General features: G+C 35.0%; 1 protein-coding gene across 3 annotated transcripts in view; it reads right to left on the reverse strand.

Annotated features, from left to right (window-relative positions):
- Positions 1-8,181: 8,181 nt before the first annotated feature.
- LOC149795930 (uncharacterized) overlaps positions 8,182-18,360 on the reverse strand; it is a 150,062-nt gene continuing 139,883 nt past the window's right edge. For all 3 annotated transcript variants that reach the window (XM_089965853.1, XM_089965854.1, XM_089965855.1), the window contains one exon: positions 8,182-9,494. Coding sequence is in view for 1 of the 3 variants with exons in the window: in XM_089965855.1 (XP_089821981.1) it covers positions 9,463-9,494 (32 nt within the window). In the remaining 2 variants the exon portion in view is untranslated. The remainder of the gene's footprint in view (positions 9,495-18,360) is intronic.

Below are 18,360 nucleotides of genomic sequence, written 5' to 3' on the forward strand. Positions count from 1 at the left end.
GAGTTGGGTATGAAGTCAATCCACGCCAGTAAGTTGTACTTTTGAGTTTTTTTAGCACGTTTAGGTTCACCCTGTTATCAATTTAAAACTGGTTCTTAGTCACTTTCGAATTTGATCGACGCACCATATTTTGCCCCTGTGGGAGTCAGTCTTTTATTTTCTAGGTAATCATTATTTCACTAAGTAACTTCCATGTCATCATTAAATTGGCTATTATCCAATATGTATTCACAGTCGGACTTTTGTTTTGTCTATCACCATCAGGACATCAATCCATTTATCATCCATCTCGGAGCATTACTATTGACCATACAATCTTGCAGTTTTTATGCTTAGATTGGGTTGGTATTAATGATTTCTGCAGCTAGTGGCGACGAATCGTGTCGAAGCCATGTTTGGCATAATTGCTTTCTCTGATACATCTTTCTCTGATTTGTATCAGCATATCTAAGCTCATTTTTGTTTTCTCCTCTGCACCGCTTGGTTGTTTTCATATATAGCTCTCCAGAAGGTTTTAGCCAGGGTGAAGGGGACATGGCAGTGCAGTAGTTTCGTTTCGCCGTGTGAGATCTCGGGGGGTTTGTTGACCTTCTTTTTCTTTCTGATTATAATAACGATCGAGTAACACCGGCTCTCAAATGTCTAAATTACTGGTAGTGTGGCTGCCTGTTTCGCGGTAATCCTCCTTCACGCAGATCTTTGACCTTATACAAATTCTTCAATGAGTTGTAATTTGTGATATTATTATTATTAGTATTATTATTATTCCAGCAATTTGTGATCCTAAAGGCAGATCAGATATAGTATATATATACACTTCAATTTCCGATTTCAGATACATACATTATTTATAAACCTGTTTGCCTAGGGAATTCCGTTGAGGTGTTACGAAACAGTACATTCGCACGTCGCTGTACACTGGCTGCCCTTTACAAAATTTGTACTAATTGTGGCACTGGTGTAATTGTTGTTTTCTTGACAATTCCGAATTATACCCTGAACATGACATTTCTAGGAGGATACAAGGAAAAGTTGTTTCAAAACCAATAAAGAAAGGTAAGGTTACGAAACACTAACCTTTCTGATGAAGCGGAAACAAACGTTCAATATGGAAATGATAATGTGTCTATGCAACATCCAAACATACAAAATGTTAGTAGATGCAATGGGTGAGTATATAAATGATTCTTCTTGTAGAACCAACATCTCGCGTAGTATATAGTTTAAAACACAATGATGATCGCAGCATCAATCGTGTTTATGTTTGTTTTGTATATGTAATTACTATTGTTTTGCCTACTAGTCATTGCAGTCATACTAATCATGGCATAATGCAAACGAAAACATTATATAAGCATCATTATGCAACGAGGTTTCTCGTATTATTTATAAAACCAAAGTCTGCTATAGTTTCAATCTGTTAATCAATATATGCTCATAAATACATGATTAGTTGTAGAACATTTATTTAGAACGCCACAAATATAAACAGAATAGTCGGAGTGCTACAATTCGCTCCAAGCAGGAACCAAACAGGCGCGGCGAGTAACTGCTTTCATTGTCTAGCCCTCAAGCACGAGATCTAAACCACTCGATTATGGGATCATGACCCAAAAATAACGGATCAAAGTTGAGTAAGTTAAAGGGTCTGAGGTGCATGAAAGTCCAGCTCGCTAGACAAACAAAAAAGGAACACTCAGATGAATACACTAACACATACGATTTGTATTTAAATACAAAAATTGATAATCACAAACTGACATCTTGATACCACACAGGAAATAAAGTGCATATATTGGATTCAGCATAACAAAATACATTTTAAAACAATTATAGAGAATGTCACGGTTACAACAAGCAAATTGGAAAATGTATTGTTCAAAATATTACGCTGAGAAACTAACACGGAAGTTTGCAATCTTCAAAAACAGTTTACATTTTTTTTAACTGATTTCTGCAGTCTCACGAGTAAAATGAGTTTCATTCAGTTATCAAGAAACTTGTCTACTACAAACAACAAACGGAACCACGACAGTAAAACTGGTATCGACAATGAGCATGAAATGGTAACAATTGTCAAATTAATAACAAATAAGTGTTAACGAGCTACGTATTCATACCAATACACAGACGCAGAGATGGAGCATTAGGGACTGTTCAAATGGTTCTAAAGGTTCTGCAGTTACAAATTTTTATATGTGTTACTGCTACTGCTTGAAATTTTTTATTATTTCCTCAGTACATTTGCTCCGTTTGGTTTGTAGGGCATTAGTTTAAATTTTCAAATAATATGAAAACCTTTTTTACATTCACATATCTTTGTTTACAACATTGCACGCTTTCTACTAGTTTAATTATGTTTTCATTTTTTGCTGACAATGCATTAAATTTGAGTTTAACTTTTGCAATTATTTGTTTCGTATACCACCTATGTTTATTTAAAATTTGTACATAAATGTACTCCACAAATACTTAAAAATGTTTTAACCTTATTAATTGTTATTTTTTCTTAATTTAATAATTCTTTGCACTAGTAGTATAAGGCTTTAATTTCTTTAGTGTCTTACAAGTGAAATTTTCTTTTCAATAAGAGTCATTTTAGGTTACAAATGTTATATGATTTTAAATAGTCACAGTTTATTTTTCCAACTTTTGTTAAAATTTTAAACTAATTTGTTCCAATTTTCTTTTAAAAATTCTTTTATGTTCTTAACTATATTTTGCATTCATTCTTATAAGATTAGTCTACTTGTGTTTTTATGCTTCATATTTGATTCGTTTTCTTTTTTTTGCATTATATGAATCTTTTTTATCTTTTTTGTGTGTATATTTTTGTGAAATTCTATGTTCTGTTTGTTTCTTCTTTAAATTTGTATTTCTGAAAAATATTGATTTCTTAAGAATATTTTTGGATAAATTGGCCCTTTTTCGTTTAAATCATTTTGTCATTTTTGTTTAGTTTTTTAATTGTGAAAATATTTTTTGAGGACTTTTTATCTCTTGTTTTAAATTTGTTGTATCTATACTAGCTTTGTGTATCATTGTCAAAATGTATCTTTCTAATTTGTAGCATTAACAAGATCTGGTGTGACAGACAAGATCGAGAATGCTCCGATATAATATAAGTTTATTAGGTAAGAAAACCAGCAGCATAAAGGGATCAAGCTCTACTCTGAGTATTTCCCCCATTTATTCATTAAATACATATACTAAGGTTTCGGTTTTTGCACATAACGATACCCGAAGCTGATTTATGTATATTGTACAATATTTTGAAACAGTGAGTTCTGTTCATTCTATGCCTTATGTATGAAGTGCTTTGGATGAGAAAATCCTAATGCTTTCAGCACACAGACGATGCGTGGTGGCATCGTCTGTGTATAAATGCCTCACTGTAAAACTAAATCTTCACATTATGGAACGTCTTGGCAGTGAGCGGTACACTTAAGGACTTGCACATCTTCAGCTGTATAGGTATTTGAGTTATTTATTAATTTCTTGTGTATAAGTTATAACTATTGTACTACCACGTTTAGTTTTGTATACTTTCTATAGAGCTTTGGTTTCTGTAGTATAATGCAAATATTTTCTATTCTTGTTTGTGACTTAGCAGAGATTTATGTTAGCAATATAAAGTTGCATTTTTAAGAAACGTTTTATTTCTGTAGGATTTTTATTGGGAATGGATAGGTTCACTTTTGAAGCTGTTGATTGTTTTGTAATTATTGTGCCGATAATGTAATCTGTATAACTTATCATATATGAAGTACGTTTTATCGTATAGGTCCGTGTCATGCATAGTACACAATGTTAGATGCACTTTCAGTTGATCGGAGTCGCAGCTGTAGAGTTGATCGGAGTCAATGTGGGACTAGCTGTAGAGCTGACCATAAAAGTTGACCATAGCAGCTGTAGAGCTGAGTGAACAGTGTTGCTGGTCGAGTAGCAGGTGATCGGGCATTGCTGACCAATTGGTGGGTGCTGATTGCTTGATTTACCAAAGAATTGAATGCTGGTCGGTGACTACCAGGAGTACTTACTGCTTGAACGAACAGTGTGAATGGTTGCAAAATGTACTGGTGACGGTGTGTGTAACTCCATACATGTAATCTTTTTTTTAGCTGTGGGCTAATTTTGGGTTTTGTAATACCCAGTGTTTTGGAACTGTAAAGATATTTTGCTGTCTGTCCATTTGTTTTCATCATTATACTTTCTGAGTAAAATACCTTATTTTAGTGAATTCATTTTTACTTTCTGAGTAAAACTTATCGATATTTTGTCATGTGAAATTAGTAAATCATTCATCCTTGTCCTTGTACTGTGCAAGGTCATTCATTTATTTGTATTTTCATTTGTTGCATTATTAGGTTTGTGCTGATCATGCTAATTTATCCAATATTTGGATCTTATACAAAGTGTATACACGCATGTATCAATCACAATTCTTTTCTTATTCAACTCACAACTCATTCATCATTAAGCATTGTATTTGTATCCCCATCAAAAGTATTATGTTATAAATCCGAAATCAAACCCGGTTATCTTGTTACAGTTCCTATCAATTTTCCAGCATGGAGGCATTAATGTTACATCCATATTTGCTCCATTCACAGGTACATACATAACAAACATATTAACACTTTTTATATTGCATTTCCAGTATGTCACTATAGAGACCACACATGTACTAACTTATGAGTATAGTATAATGTTCTTAACTGTTTATTTCTTTATTGCCTCACATCACTATGCATTTATGTATGTATGTGTGTGTGTGTGTGCGTGCATGCATGCATGTATGTATGTATTGTTATGACTCTATATTCTTAAGCTATGTAATAGAAAAGAGAGTAACCTGCAGGTTTGTAAACTTCAACAACTAATTTATTTCCAGAGAATACAAAGTGAAAAATTAGAAAGAACATGCAGTATTGTGAATTAAATCCCAAATAATAATAAAAGTTCAATCCCAAACAACAGAGTATTCCTAATGAATTCCAATAGTGTAGAAATATTCTGGAATAGTATTGATGTGCTAATAAATCCTGATGTATCACCAAGATATAATCCAAAATGTCTCCAAATGAATATACAATAATCCAAAAAAGGAATCTATTCCTGAAAGTATTATTGAGTGCTTTGTAATTCTAGTGAATAACTTAGAAAAGCAAATCCCATCAAATTAAACTGAACGAAACTAAAATTGATTCCATTAACAGCGATCTAGAGCTATAGAATGAATAATTCTGATATAAGAAATCCTAATATAAAACCCTGGACGCAATTTGAGGACCAGTATAAGGAACATCTTGATGGAAATTTCCATCAAACTGTCAACAAAATTATTTTCTAGTAAAATAAAGAACCAAGGCCAGAATCAATCATGTAATGAATTCAAACCTGTTTAACCTACATGACATTTGGCACATAGGCTCAAATTCCTACCCTCAATTATGGAGAAAGGTCAATCACGCAAAACAAATTAAATCTGCAAAACATAATCATTGACAAAAGCAAACATACAAGACAAATAAAATATACATAACAGTATGTATGTATGTATGTATGTATGTATGTATGTATGTATGTATATATATGATACCATCCTTTGTTCATTCTGGAATGTACATTCGACTTCAATTTATCTGCAACTGTGCATTGATGAAAAGATTTAGGTCAAAAATATTCTTTCCTGTTCAGTACACACCAATGTAGTCACAATCTATTTTTATAACATTAATTCCTCTCTCAGTTTGGTGGTGGTAGATTTAGATGTATACATTATATTATAAACATTAAACATGGATGAGCTAGATTTATACATTCTTGGTATTTATTTTAAGGTGATTGTTTATTCTTTTGGATATGAAATTTATGGTGTGGTTGTGTGTATTTTTACGACAGTGCTATTAAGCATATCTTTTTTGTAACTGTATGACTTGTAACGATCATCTATAAACAATATAATACGGAGCTAATATTTTGTCCATGGATGAAGATTCTATTTTAAAGATATTGAGCAATAAATGATTGATTACAAATTAAATTCAACCTACATATTGAACCTATTGACAAGTCTGAGTAATATCTCATTGGTTAGTGAGGTCAAGTGGGTGCTTAGAAGAATTAAATTATTTCCCATTGAATGGCTTGAACATGTGCGTTATACGTCGATGTGGAGTATTTGCAAATTGGCTTGTAGTGAGCAGGACAAAATGTGTTTTAGGATTTTATGATGTATATAAACAGGTTGGGCTGGACAACTTTCTTTTATTCTTCTTTCATATATTGTCGTTGTAACATAAGTCTGCATATATGTTTAATGATGTGTTTAGAAACTATCTGAGAGGCAACATTTGTTAGATTATTTACTGGAATAACAAAGTGCTCATCGGACTAAAATTTCATTCAGAAACTACTGTAAATTTGTTTGGAGGAGTTATGGACAATGTCATTGTGATACATCAGGACGTTGGCAGTCTATTGCATTTAAAGATCTTGAATTCACAAAGAACATTCAATTCTTTTGAAAGTGTGTAGACCTTTATATGATTACGTTGGATTTAATTCATAACGCTGTAAGATCCTCTTAAATTTTCATTTTATAACTTTGATAATTAAATTATTTGTCAAGTTTTACAACACTTGTTGGTTTTTATTCTTTCTGTTACAGAGTGTATGACCATCCTAACAGTGCACAGTGAGTAATGATAGATTTATTCTGATCCGAGAGTGAACTCTCATGAAAACGCCTGATAAAATTTGACAATAATTTTACAATGACTTCATCTTACTTATTAGGATCTGGACACAGTGGACGCTCATTATATAGCAACAAAGGTAGGAGAAATAATTCCTAGTCCTCCATCTTGTTTTTTTTAGTCAAGCCCGAATAAAGTGTGTCATGCGAACTTCCGGAGGTTGTTCAACATTTAAGGGGGCAAGGGCCAGATTTTATGTACAAATTTTTAATGCCACAATCAATGACCTAGTATAAAAATCTTAAACTATGATATACACAAGTGAGGTCAAAACGATACATATTTTTAGATACTTATATTAAAACAAAGCATCAAAATAGTATCCACTTGACCAGAGAAGTCAATGGCAGTTCACAGCAGAAGTTTATGCACCACAATCCTAAATTTATATCTCCAATTATCGTGTCTGAAGGTAATGTTTGACACCATGTGATGCTCACAGTACACACATGAGCCCTTTTCCTAGATGACAAATATGCAAAACAGTACATATTAAACATGATGATGCAATTGAAAATAGTTGTCATCCAAGCTGTTTTTGAGATATTCTACTTGCCAAAACCCAGGTGCTTAATGCTATGGGGTTCTAGTTCTTCTTCCTAGCCTACTATTGGTATTTCACTACCATCATACCGCAGAGTAGCTATGGAAGGTATACATGCCTGACATCACTTTCAAGAACAACATAAGCCCGCAACACCTAGTTCACAAATATATCCATATCTTTAATTAGTAAACAATAATAGCTGAAAAAGTCACACCATAGCCTTAAGTTAAGAGATTTGCCAGGATCCAATTTTCAAAACTGTACCCTGCCACCTTAATAATTTGGCTGAAAATGGTTTATGTCAAAAGTTGTGTATATATCACATATTTAGACATGATCTAGTACAATGGTATAAAGGAAAACTTTTTGTGCACAAAACTATAAATGGTATTATGCTTTTGAAAAAGTTACCTCTTTGTGGCAAAAAGCACTGCATTATTTACATTGTGAATTAAGACTGACTGCATTTCTTGAAAGATTTCAAATTGTTTGCAACCTACAATGCTTTTGGTCTTTGTTTACCACCATAGCATCAGTACAAAATCAAAATTCCTTTACAATGTTTCATGAATGTCAAGAAGAGATCTGGAAGTTATACATTTTAGGAGGGAATGACAGAAATGCTATGTTAGGTGTCAGTGACAGAAGTGAAAAGTTTCTATAAACTCGTCTAGCAAACTTAAAGAAATCACACATTTAAGTAAATCATGTGCTTTAGAAGTACTCTTAGACTGATATAAAAGAAGTGGTTCCTAACTTTTCATTATCATTCTGGAGATGCTAATAGCAGCATCAGTGTTGTGTCAGTGTGAGTTCTTTTTTTGTGGGGGGGGTAATTGACAGCTACAGAAAATACAAGACAATACATTACGGTTACCATTTTGTTCCCATATTTATTAAGTTAAGTCCAAAATATGCTACTTTGTCATGATGTAAACAGTTCTAACATAGAGGTACAAAGCACAGTTACCTCCCTCTCCAAAGAGCATTACATACAACACTAAGTGATATATGGAAAAAGGAAGGAGATATAATAAAGTTAATGCATACAAATTATTTAAATAAACACAAAGAAACAAAAAAGTATAATAGATGTGGTTGACTGCACCATCAAAAAATTATCAATTTTCCTTAAGAATTTGGCTAAAAATGGTTTATGTCAAAAGTTGTGTATATATCACATATTTAGACATTATCTAGTACAATGGTATAAAGGAAAACTTTTTGTGCATAAAACTGAAGATGGTATTATGCTTTAAGAAGAGGGACTTCATGTACTTTGCCCCAAAAAGCACTTCATTATTTACTCTCAGTTTTGACTGACTGCATTTCTTGAAAGATTTCAAATTGTTTGCAACCTACAATGCTTTTGGTCTTTGTCTAGTACCATAGCATCAGTACAGAATCAAAATTCCTTTACAATGGTTCATATATGTCAATAAGAGATCTGGAAGTTATAAATTTTAGGAGGTAATGACATAAATGCTATGTTAGTTGTCAGTGACAGAAGTGAAAAGTTTCTATAAACTCTTCTAGCAAGCTTAAAGAAATCACACACTTAAGTAAATCAGGTGCTTTATAAGTACTTTTAGACTGATATAAAATAAGCAGTTCCTAACTTTTCATTATCATTCTGGAGATGCTTATATCAGCATCAGTGTTGTGTGTGTGAGGGGGTACACAGAACACAAAAGTGTAACTAATCTGGAGAGATCAAAGTTTAATCAATAACATTAGACTTTGCTGGAGTATTGATATACTGATGCGTGGGACCCTGTTAAACTTACAAAGTGACATAATACATAAATTAATTGATACATAACCACTGAAACTGACCATACATATACATTGCTCAGTACAATTTAACAGAGAAATTTCTTCTCAGATACCAATTCACTTACAATTGACTTTAACGATTTCTGGAGTTTACAAAATCACACCAAATAATAAGATAGGTTATAGAACAAATATTTACAATGGTAAATTCAGTTCAAAGGTAAAAAAACATTTCCCTTGCTTGGATTTTAATAAGCACGTACCATAAAACAACTTCTGCGGTAGCTATATCTGTCCATGAAAGTCACTTTATTGTATACTTGATCAGAATGACTATCTGGATGAGATTCAAGCTACTGTTTTAGCCTGACTAACCGATTAATCCTTATCCATTGCGATGCAAACTGAACCTGCAAAAAGAAAAGAAACAAGGATAATGATATATTTTTAACATTCAGTGAAAACATAAGAATTTCAGAGGAGAAACTGCATGGGTATTGTCAAATGCAGAAGCTGCCACTTAAGTTTTTCCCCCTTTGGTAACTGAACCTAGAAATTGCAAGATATATACATAACATGAAACATTTCCTATTATTACCTAAGTGTGAGATATGAATCTCTTATGTCACCTTCAGAGTGGGGTCATGGAGATAGAAACTATGTCGGTGTGTTACAACTTTCATTCTTCTCACCAAATCATAGCAAGCAATATGCAATACGCAGCGCCGTTCCACTAGTGACATTCAACATTCACAAAAGTATGTTTATATTTGATTCCTCTTAAGTCTATCTGCTCCTGTGGAGTTAAATTACTTTTAAGAATGCATGTTGACATGATATGAAATAGTTTATGTGTGTCTGTATTGAAATGTGAATATTATTCATAAAAACAGGGGTGCAAGCTACATAAAGAGCAAGACAATACATTATAGTTACCATTTTGTTCCCATATTTAATAAGTTAAGTCCAAAATAAGCTACTTTGTCCTGATGTAAACAGTTCTCACACTGAGGTACAAAACAGTTACCTGCCTCTCCAAAGAGCATTACATACAACACTAATGATATATGGAGAAAGGAAGGAAATATAATGAAACTAATGTATACAAATTATTTAAATATACACAAAGAATCATAAAAGTATAATTGATTTGGATGACTGCACCACAAAAAAGTTATTAAATTTCCTTAAGGGGCAGGGGCCAGTTATTATGTACAAAATGAATGATGCAATCAGTGACCTAGTATTAAAAAAATTCATAAAAAAAAAATACACAAGTGAGGTCAAGCAGGTCCATTTTTTTAGAAACCTATATTAAAACAAAGCATACAAATATTATCCACTTGACCAGAGAAGTCAATGGTAGTTCAAAACAGAAGAATTGTATGCACCAAATCCTAGCTACGATGTCGTAGCCTCAACTTGATTTGTTGTGGTTGTCCACGAGGTACAAGTAGAGGAACTAATATTAGTACTACCCAAATTTCTACCTCCAATTCTCATGTCCGAAGGTCATTTATGACACCATGTGATGCTCACAGTGCACACATGAGCCCTTTTCCTAGATGACAATTATGCAAAACAGTGTGTACTAAACAGGCTGATGAAACTTTAAACAGTTGTCATCCAAGCTGTTTTTGAAACATTCTACTTCGCCCAAACCCATGTGTTTACTGCTAGGGGAGGCTAGCTCTTCTTTTAGCCGACTATTGGTATTTCACTATCAACATACTCACAGGAGTCTGACGTTTTATCAACAAAGTACGGCGAAATCTCTGACAATATTAAATCCCCTTATCGGTAATATAAATAAACACAAGGAGTGCAAGCGTGACCACAACCCTTCGCTCGATTCGACTTTTTCTCACGCGTCTTTTATCGCTTCAGAATCGCAAGAAAACTGAAAAACTACACAATACATTCAAAAGACAGTAACGTACCAACGCATATCTCTTAAATAACCATGTCCTGAATCCAATCTGGCGAATTAACCTTTATTTTCACCACTATGGTCAAAATCCCTTTCTAGCAAAATCGGCTAGTGGAAGTAGCACATTCGACCTGTTTCTACCCTGCAGTAAATATGCTGAATAACATGATGAAAGTAATTTCACAAGATAAGATGTTTATCTTGCTTTGTATTTCAGACTGTATCATTTTATAACTTTATTTAAATTTCCAGACCAGAAAAATGTAGTCAAAGTTTTGATAGTAGAAATAACATGTATGACTAAAATGCGAAAAGTTACGAAAAGTGCAAAAAGTTATGAAAAGTTAAGAAAAGCTGAGAAAAGTGCGAAAAGTTACGAAAGTGATAAAAGTTACAAAAAGTTGATAAAAGTCACAAAAACGAAAAATTACAAAACTATGAAAAACAAATAAAAAAAATGATTGTAAGATCGGACGAGAAAATTTGCTTTCAGTTTATTATTTAAGCTTCTTTGGTCCCAAAAGCTATACTATATCTAAAATTACATTAACTGTTTACAAATGATTTCCTTTATTTGATAATGTTTCAGAAGAAATGTTATTTCCACAACTGCATCGAAAGGTTAATATCGTAACCAAAATCCAAATTTCCGTCGCTCAGAGTTACAACAAAGTTATTTTCTCGACATTTTTTTAATTAAAACAAGTAAATAATAGCAACGATTTTCGTTATCTTCATTTGCATCAGTGCAAATATATATTTCGAAACTGCTTTATGATAGACTGCACATTACAGTTTGCGTTTCGCACTTGGCTTAGTTGATGGTGTTCTAGACCTTACTGCCCGCTTTCTTTGAATTTGGTTCGGTTTTCGACCTGCAGATGGAGTTCTGGTTACAGTTCTTCTGCTGTCTTTTGAGTAGATCGTATTTGGATGGTCTTTACCACAGTCAGTGAGAATTTTTTTCCTTTTATCCCGTTGTTCTTCTGTCATTCTGGTCCAGTGATCAATGTCGACAAGGTGGTGTAAATATCTTTCACTGAGGCGATAATTACCCATGTTTTTCAGGGAACGACATCTCTGTTCCTGCTCACTGATCACTAATTGATAAAGCAGCTTGACAAACTTTGGTAATTCAGCTAGCATCCATTTTGTGGCCGATTTTAGGATGTGATTTGCACTCTCGCAGTTGTTGTTTGTCCATGTCCATGTAATTTTTCCATTCTTGACCGGATCTATGACGTGTTCTTTAAGCATTGGATACAATCTTGTATCAAAGTAGGTGCGGAACTTTCTTTTGCAGGCATGCAATTCTTTGTCATCGATGACGGAACGTAATCGGTTTAGTCTTTTTTGGTGGGTGTCAACGTCTGTTTTTTGTACAAGACCATTTGAGCCAAACACTAAATCAAGAACTTCCAGGCGATCTTTTAATGGAAACCTAATTATATCTTCCATTTGTCTGTTTGCGCTTTGCTTTAGATAACGAGTACAAAGAACGTGTGTGCTACCAGGCAAATAGCACTTTATAGCGGTTTTGATTGCCAATTCCTTATCTGTGCTGATAGTCAGTAACTGGAGCTGGTTGTCTGTCAAGTTGTCAGCGACGTCATGGAGGAATGCAGAATATGCCTTGGTGCTGGAGTTGGTATGGATGAAAGTTGGGCTGAACACAATCGGATGGTGATCTGCAGATCTCTTTTTAATGGATAAGTCTTTGAAAACTGTCGGAGTCACGTGAAAATCACCAATGTTATAGGTCTTGTCCATTCCAAGAACGCTACCGCCTTCAATACAGCAGAACCTCTTAATGTCTGTGAGCTGTTGTTCGCTGTAAAGAGTCACGATTGGGTGTTGGACAAATTTGCTTGTTTTGGTCATTTCTTCTACGCAAACAATATGGTCGGCGATGTTCCCTGATTTGGATGGGCTGTGTTTTGTTCTTGTTATTGAATGTTTAATATTTCGGAGTTGTTTCTCGCCTCTTGGTTGCTGGTAATCGTCATTTCTTTCAGAATGTACCATTCTTTCTACTTCCTTCACCCCTTTGTGCTCTAGTTCCTTTCTTAATCTTTCACTAACAGAAGGCTTGGTACTAATCTAAATGACGTTTTGTGACGGATGTTTCATGGATGCATGACATGTTTCCAAAGTATTCGGCAAGGGCGATGTTGGTTGCAATATCAGATAGGAGATTATCAGCTTTCTGGAACCACGTTATCCGCCGCTTGAACTGATCAGGCCCTGACGGAGAGTTCTTTAGGGATTGGTAAATTCTGTGAATGTGTATGATCTCGTCTGCTAATGGTTGTGGTTGTAATGGCTCGTAGATACGCTTTTTGTTGACGTTTCTCTTGACGCAGTACACATCTTGCCATTTAACAATTATCAAGAGAGTGCCATTTCTTTCAAAAAATATTGTGGATGGTGATGCACACTTGGCACATGCACCACAGTCGTCCCAGAACTCAGACCTTTTCCCCGAAGGACGTTTCATGATGTTAACGACGTTAGTGATAATAAAATACATGCCGTCTTTTCTTCAAGATTGGATCTCTTGTAGAACAACCTTTGGATCTTTCATCACGTCCATGACAGATTTGAGATACATGAACTTCTTTAAAGGACCTGGCACAAACTCATCAATGTATAATTCATCGTCTTTTTCAGAATCAATTGCACTGATGTATGTTTGTGAGCTGAGTATTTGTTCCATGTTTATGTCAGGAACATGAGCATCTAGTGATTTTCTTCCTGTTTGTTTGGGAGATGACTCTTCCTGTATTGTAGATAAATTTGGAACGTACGTGCAATCGTTGTTTAATTCATAATCATACATTTGCTGTGAGGGCATATTCCTCTGATTGTCTTTTATTTATGAAGTTGATTGGGATGGTGGAATTTGAATGACTTCCTTAGCAGGCTCCTCCAACCATGTTGTAGTTTCAAACTGATTTTCACTGATACTTTCATTTTGAGTCTTTTCCGCCGTTTTGGGGGATCTGGGTGAGGCATTGATCACAATATATTCCGATGTTACCTGTACATGCTCGGATGCTTGAGTCAGTGATACCAGGGGTACAAAGTGGTTGGGAATCCACAGTGCTTTTCTTTTCTTGATGAATCCGTTCTTTGCTGTATTTGTGTTTGTCCGCATGATGGTTATGGTTGGTTTCTCTGGATCACAGAACATTGGTGTAAATACACAGTTCAGTTTGACAAAGCTATAATCCTTCGACCCATTCATTGCAGGGTACACGGATTCTACTTTCAAATTTAACAAATTTGACAAGGCCGTCATACAAAAAAACATACAGGCTTTCCAAGATCTGGACATTCCAGACATTCATCATGAAAGTCAGGCAAGCACAGTAAAAAGCCTGAATACATGGGATGTTTCTAAATTTTGTCTTTGTTTAGGACAACTTCGATGCTACATCTGTAACAGAGTTCTATATTTTTTGATTCGTTGCCGACGAGGTAGGTGGAAAAGGAGTTGAACAGGCAGTCTCCGTCACCAGTACTGTACAAAGCAGTTTTTGAAGACATATGGTAAGCCGCCACGATGATATTTGAGCCTTGATCCTGTCTGATAGCTTCAAAGTTTGTATGGACTGTGGTGTCTAAATCAGTTTTCTTTATAAAGAGATGTTCTCTTTCAACAGATTCTGTCATGGACTTTATACCTTCCCTAGCGCTCTAAAAGCAAACAAAATCATATATACTCAACAACATCATCGCATTTTAGTCATACCGCTCATACTAGACTAACCTGGATTGAATCCGCACACGTTCAGTATCAAAAAACCGCTGTGCGATTTTCAATTAAAGTAAATAAACACTTCAAATTATACTTTTCTTACTATTCTAACAAATAAGAATCCTTGCTGTTAGCTCCTTTCCGTAAACAGACAATATGATCCATATTACTAAACGCCTGGACAGAATCCTCGCGAATTACGAGCAAATGTAATCTTGCAAGATTTTCTGTCACAAGGAAAATAAACAGCATTACTTTAACTCTACACTAACAAAACTTTAACCACCTTGATTTAACCATCCCAAGCTAGCAAAATGACATCACAATTGACAAATAAGAAATCCATCATGGAAAGAAACGTTAGGAATCACAAAGATAGCAAATTATGTAAAGCAGTGACAAGATTCAACACCTTAAATTGCAACATAACCACCACCCCGACCAACACAGGAAAATTAAATATATCGCCAAACTCCAACTACAAAGAAATCCGGACAGCTGAATTGCCATTCACATTCTCCACTCCAGATTTTCAACTCATTAGGGAACAAGCAGAAAAATTAAACCCTGAATCACCAATAACATTTGCTCTTTTTGATACCACAGTAGGGGAAGATGTGTTAGATACCACCATTGCTGCTGATATAGGAAATCAGATGCAAACACAATCTCTGAAAGAGACACCCACCCCCAATTACATGGTGCTGGCACTATCGCCTAAGAATAAGCCTATATTGGTTATTATTGAACCAAGGCTAGCAAGGGCGAGAATACCACGTAGGGAGAACCCTACACACAAAGCGCAGGCCGAAAATCAACAGGTAAACAATTGGAGTAGCTCAAATAACGCCTAGGGGCTCAAATTATCAAGACCTATTATTACTGGATCCTGAATGCACTAAGGTTTATCACAATAGTCAAACCCCGGGGCCATCCAAACCATTAACAGAGGAAGATTTAATATACAGCCAAACCGAAAGGGACAGCCAAGATAGGCAAACAATAAACCCCACCCCATCCCTAAAATAACAAACAATAAATGGGGCGAGAAAGGTAAAGGAAAAGGCTCCTTAAACGCCAAGAAAAAACAAAAATCAAACCTGGACAGGAAAAGTCAAACACCCCTACCAATCAAACATCTCAAAAAAGTGATACCAACCCTGAAAGCATAACAGCCACCACACCCCAAATTAAGATAAATCAAAAACCAACTACCAACCCCCTAAAGGATAAAACTAAGATTGCACACACACCAGACATTAGAAAAACAAATAAATACCACCCTGAAGAGCTAACATTATATATAAAAAGCATTTCATCCAAGCTACAAAACCTGTAGCACCCAAAGCCAAATGGCAAAATGTTTAGAAATTGAAACAATCAATAACTACCAGTAAATACTGAAAAACACCACAAAACAAAGAAATATTCACAGGTAGCAAATACCGAATCAAATAATCCCAAACAAAACAATAAGGAAACTCCAACCCAACCCATAAAACCTAATATACACACACACAGATCCTTCTTTAAAGTAATACTGAAGCTTAAAGGCAAGATTCAAAAACTAAACAATGAAAGATAACTACACAACTTAAAGAAGGTGGAAAACCCATTAACAGGGCCTTTAGATTAAGAAATTACAAAGGGCAGGAAACAAACTCGGTAGTTCTTGAATCACAACTACCACTTAAATCACCAGTGAGAATAGGTCCATCAGGGATATGACTACACATCGAGTCGTTTATAAATAAAGCAAGGCTGTGTAGCAACTGTCAGCTTTGGGGTCACGTTTGCCTCCAAATGTAAATTTCAGACAAGCTGTCAGCAATGTGGTGGGAACCATAGGGGGCAATGCAAGAGACAAACACCCAAATGCACTAACTGTAAGGGCCAACACACACCCCAATCATTGGAATGTCCACATGCAAAAAGAAAATTCCAAATTATTCATGTCATGAATACCAAGAATTTACAATACCAAACAGCCAAAAAAGCAATATTACAAAACAAACCACCGAACAATGCTTATGAAAACAACCCAAAACAAATCCCACTGAAAGCTCAGAACTCAACCAAAACCCCAGTCAAAAAGAAATATAAAACCAGCAAAACCACACACACCCAGTGGATAGAAAGCACCAACAGTTAAAACCAGACAGCACATGCAACAGAAATAGGAAAGCTAATTAGGGATATCAAGGCTGTCATGCAGAAACACAAATCATAGCTGAACACAAAATTAAACAAATAGAGGAAAAACTACAATTAATTATAAATAATGACTGATAACACATAGACTAGCCTATTAACCAGTAGAAAAGACCACTAACAGTATGAATAACACAAATAAAAATATCACAATATGGCAATGGAATGCTGGAGGGCTATCAAGTAATATCAATGAATTTAAAGCTAAACTACAAAATATAGTACATAAACCAGATATTATATATATATATACAAGAAACCAAAATAACAAGCAGAACTAAACAAATACCTAAACTCCAGATAACAATCCGAATGCAACAACAATAACCATAACATCAACCCCAGGTAGCAATGAAGGATTCGAAATTCAGTCCCTCATAATTCATATAGGCAAGGGTTAAATACAAATATTTAACATTTATGACCGAGGGGGGAAATCAGGCACAGCTAACTTAGCTACTTATAAACAAATAAATGACCACAGATGAGTAGACCAGATCGTCATCTGTGGAGATTTCAATGCCCATAACGAGTGGGGGGGTGGTGATGGAGAAAAGAGGCAAATTGATTGAAGAATGGACTACTGAATCTAACCTTACCATTTTAAATGACACCACAAAAACATGCCTCAGCCCAGTCAACGATCTTATGTCCGCCACTGACTTCACCATTTGCTCGCCATCAATAATCCAGGTGGTCGACTGGAGGGTGAATCAAACTGACCCCTTGGGCAGTGACCACTTCCCAGTAATAGTCACCCTGCAGATGACGGTCCCGTTTAACTCGCTAAAAAGAACCCCTAGATGGATATATTCAAAAGCAGATTGGACCACATTCAATCAAATACTAAGCAAAGTAGACACCAAAAACCTAGAAAATGATAATACTAATAACTACTACGAAAACCTGATTGACACCATAAAAAGGCAGCCACCACTAACATACCCAAAACTAGTGGTAACCCAAATAAACAATCAGTCCCATGGTGGAATGAAAAATGCAAACAAGCCATCACTGATAAGAAAAAAAACCTCAATAAATTCAAACGCATTAAAGATTCTGTTGATTTCACTACATATAAACAAAGGGAGAAAACCCTTAGAAACCTAATTAAACAGGCTAAGGAAACAACATGGCATAATTACTGCACAAGCATCAATATCACAACTAGTACTAAACAAGTCTGGGATAAGATTAGAACAATTAGAGGGAAGACAACTAACACCACCCCAAAAATAGCGGGAGCCATTACTAATAAAGAAAAAGCTGATCGACTAGCTCAGCACTTCTCAGAAATGAGTAGCAGCACCAACCACACCCCAGCATTTCAATTACATAGGGACAAAGTAGAAAGAACACATAATAATCTCTTTAA

The sequence above is a fragment of the Sinohyriopsis cumingii genome, chromosome 7 (genome assembly GCF_028554795.1).
Source record: "Sinohyriopsis cumingii isolate HCF-2022 chromosome 7, ASM2855479v2, whole genome shotgun sequence".
NCBI classification, from domain to species: Eukaryota; Metazoa; Mollusca; class Bivalvia; order Unionida; family Unionidae; genus Sinohyriopsis; species Sinohyriopsis cumingii.